Here is an 18,742-nt window from a genome sequence, read left to right as displayed (position 1 = left end):
AAACTGAAGTACTTTTAATCAAGTAAGCTGAAAAGAAAGAAGGCAATTAAATATTAGTAACTCAAATCTTTATATCAGTTTGTCTGTGTATATGTTTTTATATGAAAAGTGTTGCTAACTGTAGTCATTACATCTCTATTTGTATGTGTGTGTCTAAGTGTGTAAATGAAAAATATTTTCCTGCCTCTGGATGGTATTAATAAAAGTTGATTTAAAAAACAAGCACTTGTGAAAATTGGGCATTCTAAAACTTCCAGAAAATCTAATAAAAAATATTAAGCATTAATGCTAATTTAAGTTTAACTGAAATGGACATGTCCTTATAGTTATCAGCTGCCAAAGTTTACTTAAAGTCATTTAAGTTGATGTTACCTGTTAAACATTTCAAGAAGATGCTTAAAGAAAAGCTTGACTTTGTCTAATGTTTGGTAAAAGTTTTGTAAGTAATCTAGCATGGTTGCTAAAAATAAGTAAACAAGTGTAGCAAGTAAACATCTTAATAATAATGCTGTATTAATGTATAACAGTGTATATATATATGCAAACAGCCTGAGAATTTTTGTGGTAACCAAAATTCTTAAAGTTTGCTAAGTTATATAGACATATTTTGTGCCTAATGAGAAATTGTGCTGTAAAGCACATTTCCAAAAATGATAATATAATACATTCATAGATGTATCAATCTGAAGAATGCTAGTGTAACAGTTTACAGTAGCCTGTTTTTCAGTGTTCACTGAAGGTTAAAGTATCTAATGGTTTTAAATTCTAATGAAAACACTTAATATAATAAGGAAAATATTTCGGTATGCTGAAGATGTGTATAAAGTATAAAGTATAAAGAATGGAAATTTGTTTTGTTGAGGGTAAAAGAAGGTAATTGTGGTGGGAATTAGTTCAACCATTGTGGAAAGCAGTATGGAGGTTCCTCAAAATGCTCAAAATAGACTTACCATTTGACCCAGGAATTCCACTTCTAGGAATTTACCATAAGAATGCAGCACTCCAGTTTGAAAAAGACAGATGCACCCCTATGTTTATTGCAGCACTATTTACAATAGCCAAGAAATGGAAGCAATCTAAGTGTCCATCAGTAGATGAATGGATAAAGAAGATGTGGTACATATACACAATGGAATATTATTCAGCCATAAGAAGAAAACAAATCCTACAATTTGCAACAACATGGATGGAGCTAGAGGGTATTATGCTCAGTGAAATAAGCCAAGTGGAGAAAGAGAAATACCAAATGATTTCACTCATGTGTGGAGTATAAGAACAAAGGAAAAACTGAAGGAACAAAACAGCAGCAGAATGACAGAACCCAAGAATGGACTAACAGTTACCAAAGGGAAAGGGACTGGGGAGAATGGTAGGGTAGGGAGGGATAAGGACAGGGAAGAAGAAAGGGGGTATTATGATTAGCATGTATAATGTGGGGGTGTGGGGGAAAGGGGAGGGCTGTGCAACACAGAGAAGACAAGTAGTGTTTCTACAATATCTTATTATGCTGATGGACAGTGACTGTAATGGTGTTTGTGGGAGGGACTTGTGGTAGGGGAGAGCCTAGTAAACATAATGTTCTTCATGTAATTGTAGATTAATGATAACAAAATTAAAAAAAAGAAAGTAATTGTTCCAAAGTACAGCTATTTACTTAAAGGGGGACAACACTGAATGTAAAAAGAAAGTTGTAGAAAGCTTGTGGAAAAATTGATATAGTCATGCTATGAGAAATTAAAGCAAGTGAGTCTGGATATCAAGTACACAGCAAAATTAGAATTTTGCTTTCAGTTAAAAAGACAAAGTTTTCTTAAAAATGTTAGTCTGCTCTTTATGTTGAAAGATTGCAAAAGGTTTTCTAATTGTTTTATCAAAACAGTTTCTCATGCTTAAAGTCTCAATGAATATTTTGAGTATTTAAGAAAATGAGATCTTAATATTAAACGACTAAAAGTTAAACTTTGCTAACAACTGTGTAAACTTCTGTATCTGCCTTTGAAGTATTTTGTTGACACTCTAGTTAAATAGATAAATATTGCTTCATGGCAACCTATACTCTTATTTAAGCAAATGCCAAAGAAACTTTCTTTTGACAACTTTCCAAAATCAAATTCAAAAAGCTACCTTTACCTCTAGTTAACTCTGATATTTTCCAGAGGGCCCCTGGAACATGTCAGAAGAATTTTTTCTCCTCATAGGGAAATATATTTGGCTAATTTGGCCTATTTATCTGATACATATTTACCTAGAAGGAACTGTCAAAAGGAATGATTCTAAACTTTGTTACTGAATGTGGTACTGAAATATCCAAATTTTCATGTCAATTATCTTATGTAAGCTCTCATCAAGTCTTTAACCATTGTAATTTGTAAGTCTTTTGTCATTTAAAGTCACTGTTTTATTACTCCTAAACTAGTGAAGAACTAGATTTCAGCAGAACAAGTATTGGTTATATAAGATTGAGTAAACTAAAGAAGGTGATTTTGTAGCTTTTTGTTTCAAATGTTGCCGACAAAATGTTTTAAGCTTTTTCTCTTAAGCTGACTGACAATGCTCCAGTTTACCTCTTCTCTATGCTAAAAAATTTTTTTCAGCTATATAATATCACTCATAAAACAGGTATTTCATACAATTCTACAGGCCAAGCTCCAGTTGAACATTGCCATCTTATTCTTAAGCATTATTTATTAAAACAAAAAGGGGGATTACTGCCCGATATGATAAAATTAACTGCAAATCAATGATTAATACATGCTTTACATATCCTTAATTTTGGTCTTTTAAAGGGTGACAGACAATCAGCTATGGAAGTGCATTTTTCTGACAATATTTCTTTTTCTAAAACAACAGCAGTTCCTGTATGGTGGTTTCCAATAGGTTCTTCACAATGGTATAAAGGTCATATTAAGGTGTGGGGAAAAGGGTTTGTTTGTGTCATTACAGAGGACCAATGCTTGATTTGGCTGCCTAGAAAGCGGATCAAGATATGCTATAAAGAGGAACGCCCAGCAACATCGCCATCTGAGGTGGCTGTCCCAGGTGATGTCCCTCAACCGGTTCCATCACTGCAGTGAGGATCCCTACATGATAATGAAGTTTTTGATTCTAATCTCTATACACATATACATAACCCAGGCCTGTACTATTACTGCTAGTATTAGCAGTCCTCCACACTTCAGCCAGGGAGTAGTACTTCATTGTATCTCCACTTGCTCAATTCCTGTAGGCCCAGTGATTTGGAGAAAGGATGGTAATGAAATATATAGACAGAAAGATGAAGGAAAACTTGGTCGGGATAATGCTACTGATCAGTCTAAAAGAGACAATACCCACTATGATATTTATAAAACAGTTTTAACTCGGAATGATATTGGCAATTATTCTTGTGAAAAATTCCAGAAGGGAAGCCCTGATCAAATATATAAAAGTAGTTATGTTTATTTGGATATTTCACTAACCCCAGAGAATGAGTATTCTTCACCCAATATGTGGTTTCAATTGGCTAATCAAGGGCTTAACAAGATATCTTTTTGTGTAGCAGTTGATTCCTCTATTAGTGGAATCTTAAGGAAGAATTTGATAGGCATAGGACTCCCTTTTTCAGTGTTTACCAATATTTCTGGAATAAATATTACTTTAGCCCCCAAGATTCTTACTTGAGAAATTCAATTGAATTTACCAGTTAGCACCACTATAGTTTCTAGTTGTATATGTATCAATTGCACTAATATACCTTCTTACTGTAATTCTACTATTCATGTAAAATGACTATATGGATATAGACTCCCAAATGGCTGGGTGTTTTTGTGTGATAACAAAACCTATCAAGCCTTTTCCTCATATTATCAAGGCATTTGTGGTATAGGACATATTCTCCCAGCCCTTATAGATCATCCTGGATTTAAACACTAAAGAGTGACCTGAGCCCTGCCTCCAGATTGTGATGACAACTTGAAATTGTTGGACCCCACTGCCATTGCAGTCGCAGCTGAGTTTGTATTGCCTGTACCAGGACTCATTGTAAGAATGCAGAAAGAAATGTCTAAGCTGGCCTGTGCCTACAGCAAGACTACAAATCTGTCTGCTTCCATACTGTCAGAACTTAATCAGTAACTTGGAAAAGGTCAAGTATCAGTGCTCCAGAATCGTGCTACCATAGACTATTTCTTGCTGAAAGAACATTTAGGCTGTGAACAATTTCCTGGAATGTGTTATTTTAATATATCTGATTTTTCACAGACAATTCAAAACCAGTTGGATGATGTCCACCATATTGTTGATAAGTTTTCACAATTACCTGGATTACCTGATTGGTTCTGTTGGTTTTACTGGCTATAGCCAATACTTGTAGGCCTACTTCTTTTATGCATTTGCCTTCCTATTTTAGTAACATGGGTGCACCATCTAATTGCTGACTTAATAAAGCCAATTCATGCATATGCTATATTTCAAGAAGTCATGGCAAAAAATTAATAATTGCATGTTATTTTCTTGAGAGTCCATGTGACAGATCACTGTATATTTTAAAATTCCACAGCAATTAAGGGGATGATGAAGTGTTTGCATAAATCTTTTGTATGTCTCTTTGCTCTAATGCATTTACTCCCTGTACGGCCCCAAGAGATGGCTGACTAGCCAGAGATAGGTAAGATTCCTCATGGGAGGAACAACCTAAGACAGGCACAGTTGCGGGGGCCAACAGGTCAAGAGATGAGGGGGTTAACTGACACATGGCTTAGCACCTCGCCCCCCCCCCACCGATGAGGCATTTCTTGTTGCCCCTTTTCTTTACCAAGCAGTGGTGGAATAACAGACTTCTCTTCCTTTTTTGATTTAAAAATGGGGGAAGTGTGGGTTGCCATCCATAGATCATTCTGTTTCTGTGGGAATTGTTTGCCTTCCTGTTATCTGTGGTGCATGCTGCAGCTCACTAAATCTAAACCAAGGTCTGTTTCTTGTTATCTCTACCCCCTCATTGCCTGGCACCAGGAATGACTTGTCCCAGTGACCTGGAGGCAATTACATTCCTGTAGTAAAGCATGTTAATCATTGTGTCTAGAAACTTGTTAACCCACTCAAGAATGTGATGCCTGATCAATAAATATGAGAGGTACCTTTCCAGCACCACTCTTGAGCTCATATGCCTTGAGTCCCCTAGCTGGCCTACTCAGGTCTTCGATATCTCATCATGTCACCTCCTTTATCTGCGGGTCCGAGATGGGGAGGAGGCCGACACTATATACTTTCCTCTTAGAACTGCCTTCACTGCATCCCACAGAAGTTGGGGCTTTGTTTTGTTGTTGTCATTTGTCTCCAGGTATTGTTTGATCTCTGTTTTAATTTGCTCATTGATCCATTCATTATTTAGGAGCATGTTGTTAAGCCTCCATGTGTTTGTGAGCCTTTTTGTTTTCTTTGTACAATTTATTTCTAGTTTTATACCTTTGTGATCTGAGAATTGGTTGGTAGAATTTCAATCCTTTTGAATTTACTGAGGCTCTTTTTGTGGCCTAGTATGTGGTTTATTCTGTAAAATGTTCCATGTGCACTTGAGAAGAATGTATATCCTGCTGCTTTTGGGTGTAGAGTTCTGTAGATGTCTATTAGGTCCATCTGTTCTAGTGTGTAGTTCAGTGCCTTTGTGTCCTTACTTATTTTCTGTCTGGTGGATCTGTCCTTTGGAGTGGGTGGAGTGTTGTAATATAGAATGAATGCATTGCATTCTATTTCCCCTTTTAATTCTGTTAGTATTTGGTTCACATATGTTGGTGCTCCTGTGTTGGGTGAATATATATTTATAATGGTTATATCCTCTTGTTGGACTGCCCCCTTTATCATTATGTAATGTCCTTCTTTATCTCTTGTTACTTTCTTTGTTTTGAAGTCTATTTTGTCTGATACAAATACTGCAACACCTGCTTTTTTCTCCCTATTGTTTGCATGGAATTTCTTTTTCCATCCCTTCACTTTTAGTCTGTGTATGTCTTTGGGTTTGAGGTGAGTTTCTTATAAGCAGCATATAGATGGGTCTTCCTTTTTTATGGATTCTATTACTCTGTGTCTTTTGATTGGTACATTCTGCCATTTGCATTTAGGGTGATTATCAAAAGATATGTACTTATTGCCTTTGCAGGCTTTGGACTCGTGGTTACCAAAGGTTCAAGGGTAGCTTCTTTTCTGTCTAACCATCTATCTTAACTCTTTTATTAAGCTATTATAAACATAGTCTGATGATTCTTTATTTATCTCCCTTCTTATTCTTCCTCCTTCACTCTTTGTATGTTAGGTATTTTATTCTGTACTCTTTTGCATTTCCTTTCAGTGCTTTTATGAATAATTTATTTTATTTTCTGTCTTTGGTTAGTATTTGGTTGGTTTGATTTCTTTGTTGTGATTTTATTTTCTCTGGTGACATCTATTTAGCCTTAGGAGTGCTTCCATCTAGAGCAGTCCCTTTAAAATATCCTGTAGAGGTGGTTTGTGGGGGCAAATTCCCTCAACTCCTGCTTATTTGGGAATTGTTTATTTATACTAGAAAGCCCAGATACAAACCCAAGCATACATGGTCAATTAGTATATGATAAAGGAGCCATGGACATAAAATTGAGAAATGACAGCATCTTCAACAGCTGGTGTTGGCAAAACTGGACAGATACATGCAAGAGAATGAAACTGGATTATTATCTATCCCCATACACAAAAGTAAACTCAAAATGGATCAAAGACCTGAATGTAAATCATGAAACCACAGAACTCTTAGAAGAAAACATAGGCAAAAATCTCTTGACTATAAACATGAGCAACTTTTTCCTGAACCTATCCCCTTGGGCAAGGGAAACAAAAGCAAAAATGAAGAAATGGGACTGCATCAAGCTAAAAAGCTTCTGTACTGTAAAGTGCACCATCAGCAGAACAAAAAGGCATCCTACAGTATGGGAAAATATATTTGTAAAGACATATCCAACAAGGAGTTATCATCCAAAATATATAAAGAACCCACATGCCTCAACACCCAAAAAGCAAATAACCCTATTAAAAAATGGGCAGCAGATATGAACAGACAGTTCTCCAAAGAAGAAATTCTGATGGCCTGAACAGGCACATGAAAAGATGCTCCACATCACTAATTATCAGGGAAATGCAAATTAAAACCACAGTGTGATGACACTTCACACCAGTTAGGATGGTCAACATAGAAAAGAGTAGGAACAACAAATGTTGGCAAGGATTTGGAGAAAGGGGAACCCTCCTATGCTGCTGTTAGGAATGTAAACTAGTTCAACCATTGTGGAAAGCAGTATGGAGGTTCCTCAAAAACCTAAAAATAGAAATACCATTTGACCCAGGAATCCCACTTCTAGGAATTTACCCAAATTAAACAACTTCTCAGATTCATAAAGACATATGCACCCCTGTGTTTATCACAGCACTATTTACAATAGCCAAGATATGGAAGCAAACTAAGTGTCCATCATTAGATGAATGGATAAAGATGTGGTACATATACACAATGGAATACTATTCATCCATAAGAAAGAAACGAATCCTACCATTTGCAACAGCATGGATGGAGCTAGATGGTATGCTCAGTGAAGTAAGTCAGGCAGATAAAGACAAGTACCAAATGATTTCCCTCATTTGTGGAGTATAACAACGAAGCAAAACAGAGGGATCAAAATAGCAGCAGACTCCCAGACTCCAAGAAGGGATTTGTGGTGGGAATGTAAACTAGTTCAACTATTGTGGAAAGCAGTATGGAGAGGAGGGGTGGTGGAGAGGGAGGGAGGCGGGTAACTGGGGAGGGAGGGAGAAGGGGATTGTGGGGTGTCATGGTTGGTGCACATGATGTGTGTGGGGTCACTGGGAAGGCAGCGTAGCTCAGAGAAGATAAATATGGACTTTGTGGCATCTTACTACAGTGATGGACAGTGACTGCAATGGGGTATGGGGGAAACTCAATAATAAGGGTGAATGTAATAACCACATTGTTATTCTTGTGAAACCTTAATAAGAGTGTATGTCAATGATACCTTAATAAAAATAAATAAATAAACACACAATCTTCTTGTCATTGCCCACAAAACTCTGTAGATTGGGCCCCACCCTATCTCTCAGACTTCACCCCTAATATTCACCCTCTCACTCCCCCAACTAGAACCTAAGCTCCAGGAGGAAAAAAACTTTTTCTTCTTTTCTTTTTTTTGGGCACTGATATATTCCCAGTGCCATATACCAGTGCCTGGCACTAGGTAGTTGCCAGACAGCTATTTGTGGAATGAATGAATTTATTTTCCCAATAGCCCTTGTAAGATAGTGTTTTTATTTCTCCTTCATGAGAAGGAAACAGGCTTATATATGTGAAGTGACTTTACCAAGGTTACAGAGCTGAAATGTGAAAATTTATACATTCATTTATTCATTCAACAAATAGTAAGCAGCTGCTACTGTTCTAGCACTGAGGCAGGACTCAAATTTGATGCTAATGATTTTAGAACTACACCATCTTTTCTATTTTTTTAAAGTAATTATAAAAATAATAGAAAGATACATTCTCCCTGTAAAATAATTCATCAAACAACAGTACATATAGATAAGGTCAAAGTCTCCTTTGATATCACTTTCCATTTTCGAACAAATACTAACAAATCTCCAGAAGTAAACATTGCTTAGCATTCTACACACACACACACACACACACACACACACACTCACACAGAGAGAAATATATGATTTTATATTTAATCTTCATTTCCATAGTCCCATACTCACAACCTCTAGTAGCCTGCTCTAATTATAGTTCATTTAACTTGTGTTAGAGAGCTTTTGTCTTAGAGAGTTTTTCATATTGGCATATATGTATCTACCTCATTTACTTTAATAGCTGCATGTCATGAATTTCCCACAATTTCTTCTATATTAACTCAAGTTTGGGTTATTTCGCCTTTTTATTAGTACAAACTGGTATAACTTCCCTTGTACAGAACTTTCTGTGTATTGAATAAGAATATTTCTTTAAAATAGAGTCTGGAACAGAATTGTAGGGTTGAAATGTATGTATTTTAAGTTGAACAAGTATTGTCAAATTATCTGTCTAAAAACTGTACCAGTTTACACTCCAACAGTGTATGAAAATGCTTATCATAATCAAGATATGTATTTCCATTATTTAAAAAAGTTCTATTAGGCACTATTGCATTTTAATCTCCTCTCTTGTATTCTGATTCCAGGTAACCACTGATCTGCTTTCTGTCATTATAGATTATTTTTGCCTATTCTAGAATCTTATAGAAATGGAATTACACTGTATATAATATTTCATGTCTGGCTTCTTTTGCTCAGTGTAATGATTTTGAGATTCATCTATGTTGTCATAAATACCATTTATCTGTTCCTTTTACTGCTTGAGTAGTATTCTATTATATGAATACACCACAATTCATATAGCCATTCACTGGTTATTACACATTTGTTTCTAATTTTTGGTTATTGTGAATAAAGTTGCTATGGACATTTGCATTTGCATGTAAGTATTTTTGTAGACATGTATGTGCATTTCTCATGAATACCTAGGAGTGCATTTGCTGTGTCATGTGGTAAGTGTATGTTGAACTTTATAGGAAATTGCCAAGTTGTTTTCCAAAGTGGTTGTACCATTTTACATTCCCACTAGCAATGTATGGGAATTCTAGTTGTCTCCTATCTTCACCAACTGCAGTCTTCCAAAATTTTAGTCATTGTAGTAGACATGTAGTAATATCATGTTGCCACTTGAATGTGCATTTCCTTTAAAGTTGAATATATTTTCATATGCTTATTGGCTATTTGTGTTATCTTCTTTGTGAAGTACATGTTCCAATCTTTTGGCCATTGAAAAAACTGAGTTGTCATATTAGTGAACTATAAGAGTTTATTATAAAGTCTGTATACATGTTCTTTGTCAGGTTATATTTCAATTTTTTCTCCTAGTGGCAACAAATATTTCCTACCCTAGATAAATGAAAACCTCTTCACACAAACATCTGTTCACAAATATTTATAATAGCTCTATTCATGCTTGCCAAAAACTACAAACAATCCTTATGTCCTTCAGTGGTGAATGAATAAACAAACTACAGTGCATCCATGTGATGCAAACTCAGCAATGAAAATGAAGAATTTACTGCTACTTGCAACAACTTGGATGAACCTTAAGTCATTCTCAGTGGTAAACAGTACATGATTACATTATGGGACATCCTCAAAAATACCAAACTGCAGTGAACAGATCAGTGGTTGGCAGGGTTTAGGGATGGGAGTGGAGGTGACTACAGAGGAGTATCATGAAGGGGTTTTTTGAGGTGATGGAAGTGTTCCATATCCTGATTGTGGTGGCAGTTACATGAATTTAAATATTAAAACGAATAAATTGTATACCAGAAAGAAGTCAGTTTTCCTGTATGTTAATTAAGAAAATGCTATAAACAAACAAACAAAAAACAATCAACAAAGCCTCTGTGAGTGTATAGATTTCCTATAATTGTTAGTTTTTGAATGGAGAAAGATGTGATAGGAAATACATCTTAAAGTTGTTTACTCTGTTGGGGGGGAAATGATAATTTTGTTTCACTTATTTCAATTAATATGTGGATTTTAAAATTTGAAAATAATCTATTAAAAATAGAAAACAGTAGAAAAATATTTAAAAAGAAGAAAAAATGTATTTTCACTTTGTTGGGTACCTGATGATAAGGTAGAGAACAAGACAAATGTGTCTCCATTCTTGTAGAGTGCAGCCTGGTAGAGTTCAGTGACTACTCTATTATATGAGATGGCTGGCTCATCTGAAAAAATGTGGCTATTATTAGTACCTGCCTAATAGGATTTTTTAATAAGGATAAATACCTTAATACATGCTTGAAACAGTGCCTGGCACAAATGCTAATTGTAATGTAAGCTGCTATTAGTATGTCATATGTGAATTGGGAGAATAATTACCACAATATTTTTGTGATGAGTTGAAAGTGCTTGTTATGCAGAGAAAGACAAATACCTTATGATTTCACTTATATGTGGAATTTAAAAAACAAAACATGTGAACAAACAAAAACAGAGAGAGACATAAACTCAGAAACCAGACTAGTGGTTGCCATAGGGGAGGAGGGTGATGAGATGAATGAAACAGGTGAAGGGGATAAAGAGGTACAAATTTTTAATTGTAAAATAAATTAGTCACAGGGATTAAAGTATAGCATAGGGAATATAGTCAGTAATATTCTAATATCTTTATATATTGACAGATGGCAACTACACTTACCATGGTATTTAGTAATGTAGGTAATTGTTGAATCACTTTGTTTACACCTGACATCAGTATAATGTATATCAACAATATTTCAATTTAAAAAGTGCTTGTCATGTAATGGGGTCAGTTAATGTTAGTTTTGTTAGCATTTGGAGCCTGGACACTGGGATATGGGGCAGAGAGCAAAGATCTGTACTTGGTTTGGTTTTCTGGGACCCCTGCTTATCTCTTTTTCTTGAACTTGTTATCTTTTAACTTCAGGGAAACCTCTCCTTCCTTCCCCTCCCCTGGTTGATGTATCTCCCTCCCTCAGAACCTAATGCAGGGCGTTTTCCCTCTTAGGCTGACGCTTGACTCCACACCTACATCTAGCTTGGCACAGAGGGACAAATATACCCTGAAAACTGTGGGTGAGACATCCACAGAACTGTTGGACCTGAAGGTGAGCCAACCTGGGAGAAACATCTCAGAGCAAGGCAGGCTTTGAAAGGTATTCAAGGGGAGGTGGTCTTGTAGAGCATCAAGGATCTTTAAGGGGAGTGAGGGAGTTGGGGAAAATACCAAGAGATGAGGGAAAAGGATACTTAAATTCTACCTCTTTCTCTAACCAGGCAGATGGCCCTTCTGCAGACCAATAAAGATCTCATTTCCACAGGAATGAAAAAATTTAATGTTCTGCTGAATCAGCAGGTAAGCCCAGGCCCTATGTTTCAAATGACATGTCTAGAGGATTGGGGGGCAGTGGGTGAGGGCACTGGAGCTGGGAGAGAAATGGAGGAGCTGATGGAAACAGCTAGAGACAGGGAATGCAAATTAGAGAAAAGAGGAAGTTGGAGTTTGTGGGTTACTCTTGAATCATATTGTTGATGATATTTCCTATCCCCCAGGTTTTTTCTGATCCTCCTGTCCCTGAAGAAGCTATGGTGACTATGGTGGATGATTGGGTGAACTTCTACATCAACTATTACAGGCAGCAGGTAGTGGGGGAGCAGCAAGAGCAGGACAGGGCTCTGCAGGAACTTCAACAAGAGCTAAATACTCTGTCTTCCCCTTTCCTGGCCAAATACAGGGCCTTCCTGCAGTCCTTGTGAGCACCCAAATCACTGACTTTCTCCTAGCCAAGAGACCTAGGCCTGCAACTCTAAGAAATCCTTAAATAATGTTCTGTGTTCTTCAGGTCCTCAGCCTCTTCTCCTTCATGGTGTTATTCTACCTTGACACCTCAATAAAGACCAATGTTGGTTTTGCTGGTATTCTTGGCTCTTTTGCTCTTCTTTCATTGTTTCCTGACTTGTGGAGGACTTGATTCCTTTTCCTTTAACCTTGCTTCCTAGATGTGATCTTGGAAATTTAATTCCTTAGAGCAGAGGTTAACAGTATCACTGTTGAAGTATCACTGTGATTTAGAGTTGGAAGCGATCTTGTGAATGATTCAGCACATCCCTTGTTTTCCAGACAGGAAAACCTTTCCTTCCCTCCTCCTTCAGACCCAGTTCCCAAGATTAGGAAACAAGAGATTCCTGGCCACTTTGCTGTTGCCCCTACCTGTCATTCCCACACTAGACCCCATTTCTCTTCTTCCTCTAGACTGTAACTCTCCTTGTTTTAGGACTCTGGAATGGAAACAGGGCTGGTCCAGGCTCACGAGTTTTTAAAAATTGAAATGAAAGTGTTAGAATGAGGAGGGGCCATCTGGCTGCACATCTCTACCTAAAGCCTTGGGTCACAGGGGAAGTCTCCCAGGGCAGGAGTGGTGGGCCTGAGAGGAGGGGCTCTGAAAAGATGCTGCAGGTGTGGTGTGTAAACCCTGTTTAATCTGGGTCCTGCACCTGTGCTGTACTGAAGCCATATTCCCCGTAAAACAGGGGCTCTAGGAAGAATGCCAAATGGCAGCTCTCTCAGCCCAGCAGTACCCCTGGAAACATGGGTATGGGAATGGTTGACCTGAAGAGTACTCCTCACCCTCACCATAAAGATCAGCATTCACCCTTCACCCTAAGCCTCACCCACTACTCACTGATGACATAGGTCCAAATGGAACACTCACACTAACTCTATCCCCTTAAGCTAAATCCAAGGAAAGCTACAATTTGATGCTACACTTAACCCAAAGCTTTGCCCTAATCCCTAACTTTGCCCTCATTTCATCTTCACAGTTAACTGAAAGTCTCAACTGATCCCTCACATAAACCACTATCCTAGCTCTAACTACAATAGAGGTCCACACTAAATCTAACCACATATCAAACACTAATTCAAGGTCACCTTAACCATGACCCACAAGTGACCTGTTTGGTTTCCTATGGCTCAGAGGATTCCATGTTGTAATTTAGTCTCACTGACAATATCATGCATGTTACCTTGCAGAGAGTCTCCCCATTAAAACTGGTACCCCTCATTCTAAAACTGTGACTAACTCTATCCCTAATCCTAACTCTTACCCTATCCCAGACACCAACCCTCACCCACATGTCACTTTAGCCCTAACCCTCACACACACACACACACACACACACACACAAAATGCTTAACACCCTAAAACAGCCCAAACTGTCAGCCTAACAATCAAAACTATGTTGAATATTAACTTTAGTCCTAAACCTTAACCATTACCTGAACCCTGTCACCATAACCCTAGCACAGAAAACCTGAACCGACAAGACTGAAACCTAAGCCCTTAGCTTCAAACCTGATTCCATACCATGACACCCTAGATTGAAACCCAAAACCTAATAACCACTGCAACCAAACCCAACCCCAGGTCTGACTCCCCTAAGTGAGAAACTCATACATGAACCTCAACATAAATCCCTGAGCAAATCCAAAACATTAACCCAGAACATTAGAACCCTGAGATTCAAGCCCTTGAATTTCATCCAGATCCCTGAACAGGATCCAGGGGAATAGAGGTCTGTGAGGCTGGTTGAATGCAGGAGGTGTGGGTGGAACTCGTGTGGAGGGCTCACACAATTGGGCATACTGTGCAAGAGCTCTCCATATATATGACTGGACCCCTAATGTCTGCTGTCTAATATGATGCAGCTTCACATGGTTGGGAAGTGCATGCCCTCTAGTCAAGGACTTTGCAAGAGCAGCAGTTTTGCTTGCACATTCCATGACATCACAATGGCAACTGTTTTCTAAAGACAACAATGTGCTTGGTGAGGGGAGAAGGTTCCTCCTTCAGGGCCAGTACTTCAGCCATGGGTGGGATTTTGGTGAGGTGGGAGCTGATCACCTTGGCTGTATTAGTGAAAATGGAACCCAGATCCAAGATGTGTGCTTATTTCTGGGATATGGTAATAACCCACATGGCTGCTAGAGAAAGCCATTCATGTTCTTTCCAATCCTGATAAACATGGGTCCTGCTCTTGTGCTGTACTGTGGCCACATTCCTAGAAAAGCAATGTCTCTGGGAAAAATGACAAATAGCAGCTCTCGGAGCCCAGCAATACCCGCGGAAAATGAGTATAGGTATGGTTGACCTAAAGACTACTCCTCACCCTCACCCTAAACATCACCATTCACCCCACACCCTAATCCTCACCCACACCTCTGTTTGGACATAGATTCAAACAGAACCCTGATGCTAACCCTATCCCCTTAAGATAACTCCAAGCAAAGCCAAAATTTGATGCTATACCTAAGCCAAAGCTTTGCCCTAATCCAAAAATCACCCTCATTTGATCTTCACTGTTAGCTGAAAGACTCAACCCATCCCTCACATAAACCACAATCCTAGCTCTAACCAAAACATAAATCCACACTAATCCTAACCAGTTATCAAACACGAATTCAAGATCTAGCCATAACCCAGCACACATGATCACATTAGGCATGACCCACAGGTGATATGTTTGTTTTCCTATGGCTCAGAGAATTCCACATTGTAATTTAGTCTCACTGACAATATCATGCATAAGTTACCATGGAGAGTGGCTTCCCAATTAAAATTGATTCCCCTCATTCTAAAACTGTGCCTAACTCTACCCCAATCCTAAGTCTTACCTTATCCCAGACACTAAACCTCCACTCTAACCCTAACCATAACACACACACACACACACACACAAATTTCCTAACCCTTACCTTAAACCTTAGCACTAACCCTCAGCCTAACAATCAAAACTACATTGAATGTTAACTTAAACCATGACCTTTAACCATTGCCTGTACCTTGTCACCATAACCCTAACCCATAAACCATGAACCCACAAGACTTAACCCTAATCTCTGAGCTTGTAACCTGATTCTGCAACATGAAGCCATGGAGGGAAACCCAAAACCTAATAACCACTGCTATCGAACCCAAACCCAGCTTAGTGGTTAGGGTCCAGGCTTCCGAGGCTTCTCCAGAGAACAAACTACACAGGCATAGAGATGTAAATTCAAGCAAAGTCTTTATTCAGCCAGCTAGCTGGGGTCCAATGTCAGCCCGACGCAGCGGGTCTCAACAAGGACCCCGAGCACTCAGAGCCAAGGGTTTATATAGCATTTTCAAAGCACTTAACTCATAGTAATTTTCCACAACTATAAATTATTCTTGCAAGACATACATCCTGGGGTTAAGCAAGGGCAGGATAAGACTACTCCTCAATGGTTAGGGAGGTTCTGCATGATAAGCTTGGTATGTAAGATTAACTGACCAAGGGTCACAGCTGCCCACCACCCGGTGCTCATGATTAACTTGTTTTTCAAGGCCTTACCCAGTTCCAGTTTTTCTTTCTAAGTCACATACTCAGAAAATGGCTTCTAGGCCTTTAAGATGGTTATGCTTATGCTAACCTATTTCTATTCTTACATTCCCCTCTTCTTCTTGTATCTATTTCAATCATGAAATTAGGGGTCATCTGTTTGGTTAACACTCTGATAGTTCTGTCTCAGCACTATGATTTGCATGGTGCTAATGCATTCTTTGATAAAGGTAACACATGGAGTGACTCCGGTTTGGCAGGCCTACTACTTGTTAGAATAAGCTGGGGCGGTGCTGATTACTTCTGTCCTGTTGCAGAGGGAGGTGTAAGTTTTAGGAACTCTCTCAATGCAGGTTCTTTGCTTACTTACAGAGGATAAAGTGAGTCTTGGTCTTTGTCTCATTCTCTCTTCTACAGATAGGGACTCTAGCTGCTGCTAGGGAAAAGGGGCGATGACTGCTCTGGCTGCTTCGTGCTGAGAAGGGGGCACAGTAAAGGGTGCAGCTAGGTCTCCATCACTGGTCAGTTGAGAGGGCCTCAGAAGGCTGGCGCTTCTATTCTGGGTTTCATTTCTATTACTATTTGCAGTTTTGTGGCTTCTAGGCAAGATAAAACAAATTGTGTTATTAGGTTATGTAGCAACATCTGGAGTTGGATTTTCTATTCTGGAAGGAGGCTGCCGTTATTGAAACAATACTTTTCTCTAAAATCACCCTCATTTTTATTAGAAGTAACCAGGTTAAGAAAACAATTAACAGCTGGCTTGATCATTTGCACAAGTGCAGCAAGAAGAGCAATTGATTACACAGGCTCTTTTAAATATGCTTTGCTGGAACTTTTTGTAAGGAATTTCAGATTGAACTTTTAAAGGCCTCTTGAGGCCAGACAGCCAAGCTAGACTTGCCATCAGGCTTTGCCTGCAGTACCTGTAGATTTGGATGAATTCTTCTCTTCTCGAGGTCTCTGCACCTGCCAGGAAGTGACCTTCTTTACTCACCTGGTAAGGCTACTGGGAACTCTGTAAGCAAGGTACCAGGCCAGTTCTTCCAAGGGGCTTTGTTGGCTTTATAAAGTCAATCTTAGTTCCTTAAAGTTGTTCACATCTGAGTCCATGCACATGTCTCTCAGGTATGACATTCCAGTCAAAGCCCTGGCAGTATAACCAGTGTTCTTAAGTAGTCTTCTCACAAGGAAAGCAGATTCTTATTGAACTCGTGCAAATAAACATACTGCCATGGAATACAAAAACAGTCACTGAAAGTTTTTAAACTCTGGAGGGATCAGGTAGAGAGAAGGATGTTTCAATTCTGCTCATAAAGATAGTCATTTACTAAACTGTTGTCAGTTTAAGAGAACAAGGTTAAAACACTTTATCAGCAACATTTGAAACAAAAAGACACAAAATCATTTTCTTTAGTTTATGTAATCTTATGTAACTAATACCTGTTCTGCTGAAATCCAGTTCTTTACCAGTTTAGGGATAATACTATAAATGACAAAAGACTTACAAATGACAATGGTTAAAGATCTGATGAGAGCTTACTGTAAGATAGTTGACATAAGGAACTTCTGATATTTCTGTAATACAAAACATTCAGTAACAAAGTTTAGCATCATTCTCTTTGACAGTGCTGTCCTGGTAAATATATATATATATATCAGATAAATAAGCCAAATTAGTCAAATACTTTCTCTAATGAGAAAAAATTCTTCTGACATGTTCCAGGGGCCCTCTGGAAAATATCAGAGTTTACTAGAGGTAAAAGCACTTTTTTGAACTTAGCATAAGTGTCCAAGACCAGATACAAAAAAAAGCAGAGAAAGTGCTTAAGTCTACAGGTCTTCCCTGAAAGCTTCAAGAATGTTTTATTCTTTAATAGTAGATATAAACTGCTATGCAAATTCTATTAAAAGCTCTAAGATCATTTGCATTAAAAAATATGGAGAGTCCCCTATGTTTTTTAAAACATACAGCATGTAAATTAAACAAGAAGACCTGGTGGTTGTCAAAAAAAAAAAAATCTATTACAACCTTTCTCAAAAGTGGTCACACGTTTGTCCATTTAAACTTTTACAGTGAAACCTGTTTTTTTGGGAGAAACATAGTCTTGTCCAGATTCTACAGTTTAATTTTTAAGAATAAATTTTGGTTTGTTAACTAAGTGCATTTAATCAGCTGAAAAAAGCTTTGTTACCATTCTGCTTAGGAGGATAAATTAAGAAAACAAATAATCAGTAACAACTTTAATCATTTGTTAGAGATTTTTCCACTTATAAAAACATATGGAATAAATAATTCAATTTCTCAGGCCATGCAATCGTTTTCAATAACAAAATATTTCAAGGGCAAATAAAGGTTATACAGTTGTTAACAAACTTTAGCTTTTAGTCTTTTTAATATTACGATTTCTTTTTTTTTTTTAATATTCTGGCAACTCACAGACATTAAGCATGAGAAACTGCTTTGATCTTTTAACATTAAGAGCAGACTAACAGTTAAAGAAAACTGTTTAACTGGAAACGAGATTCTAATTTTGCTGTGCACTTGATATCAAGACTCACTTGCTTTAATTTCACTAGACACAACTATATCTGTAAGAATATAGTAATTTATTCTTCATTTGCCCCATGGTCCCAAGCACATAAACCGGTGAGAATTATGCCTGGGCTTGCCTGCGGCTTGACTGGGTTTATCTCACCTTATCTCTAAACATCCTGACCCCTCCCCCCAAAGCAACAGGCTGAGCGGATCTTCCACAACAAAAGG

The 18,742-nt window shown here is 38.0% G+C and overlaps 1 protein-coding gene across 7 annotated transcripts in view; it reads left to right on the top strand.

Annotated features, from left to right (window-relative positions):
* AHSP (alpha hemoglobin stabilizing protein) overlaps nucleotides 1-12,528 on the top strand; it is a 45,709-nt gene extending 33,181 nt beyond the window's left edge. For 5 of the 7 annotated variants that reach the window (XM_037004410.2, XM_037004411.2, XM_073215264.1 and 2 more), the window contains 3 exons: nucleotides 11,624-11,723; nucleotides 11,893-11,971; nucleotides 12,169-12,528. In XM_037004410.2, the coding sequence (XP_036860305.1) occupies nucleotides 11,897-11,971; nucleotides 12,169-12,372 (279 nt within the window). In that variant the 5' untranslated portion in view covers nucleotides 11,624-11,723; nucleotides 11,893-11,896 and the 3' untranslated portion in view covers nucleotides 12,373-12,528. Of the gene's footprint in view, nucleotides 1-11,623; nucleotides 11,772-11,892; nucleotides 11,972-12,168 lie in introns of all 7 variants that reach the window. The other 2 variants (XM_073215266.1, XM_037004414.2) reach the window with 1 other exon arrangement.
* The last annotated feature ends 6,214 nt before the right edge of the window (nucleotides 12,529-18,742 follow it).

Source organism: Manis javanica, chromosome 10, assembly GCF_040802235.1.
Source record: "Manis javanica isolate MJ-LG chromosome 10, MJ_LKY, whole genome shotgun sequence".
Lineage (NCBI taxonomy): Eukaryota > Metazoa > Chordata > Mammalia > Pholidota > Manidae > Manis > Manis javanica.
The sequence above is the reverse complement of the archived record's forward strand: the minus strand, read 5'-3'. Positions and strand labels throughout refer to the sequence as shown.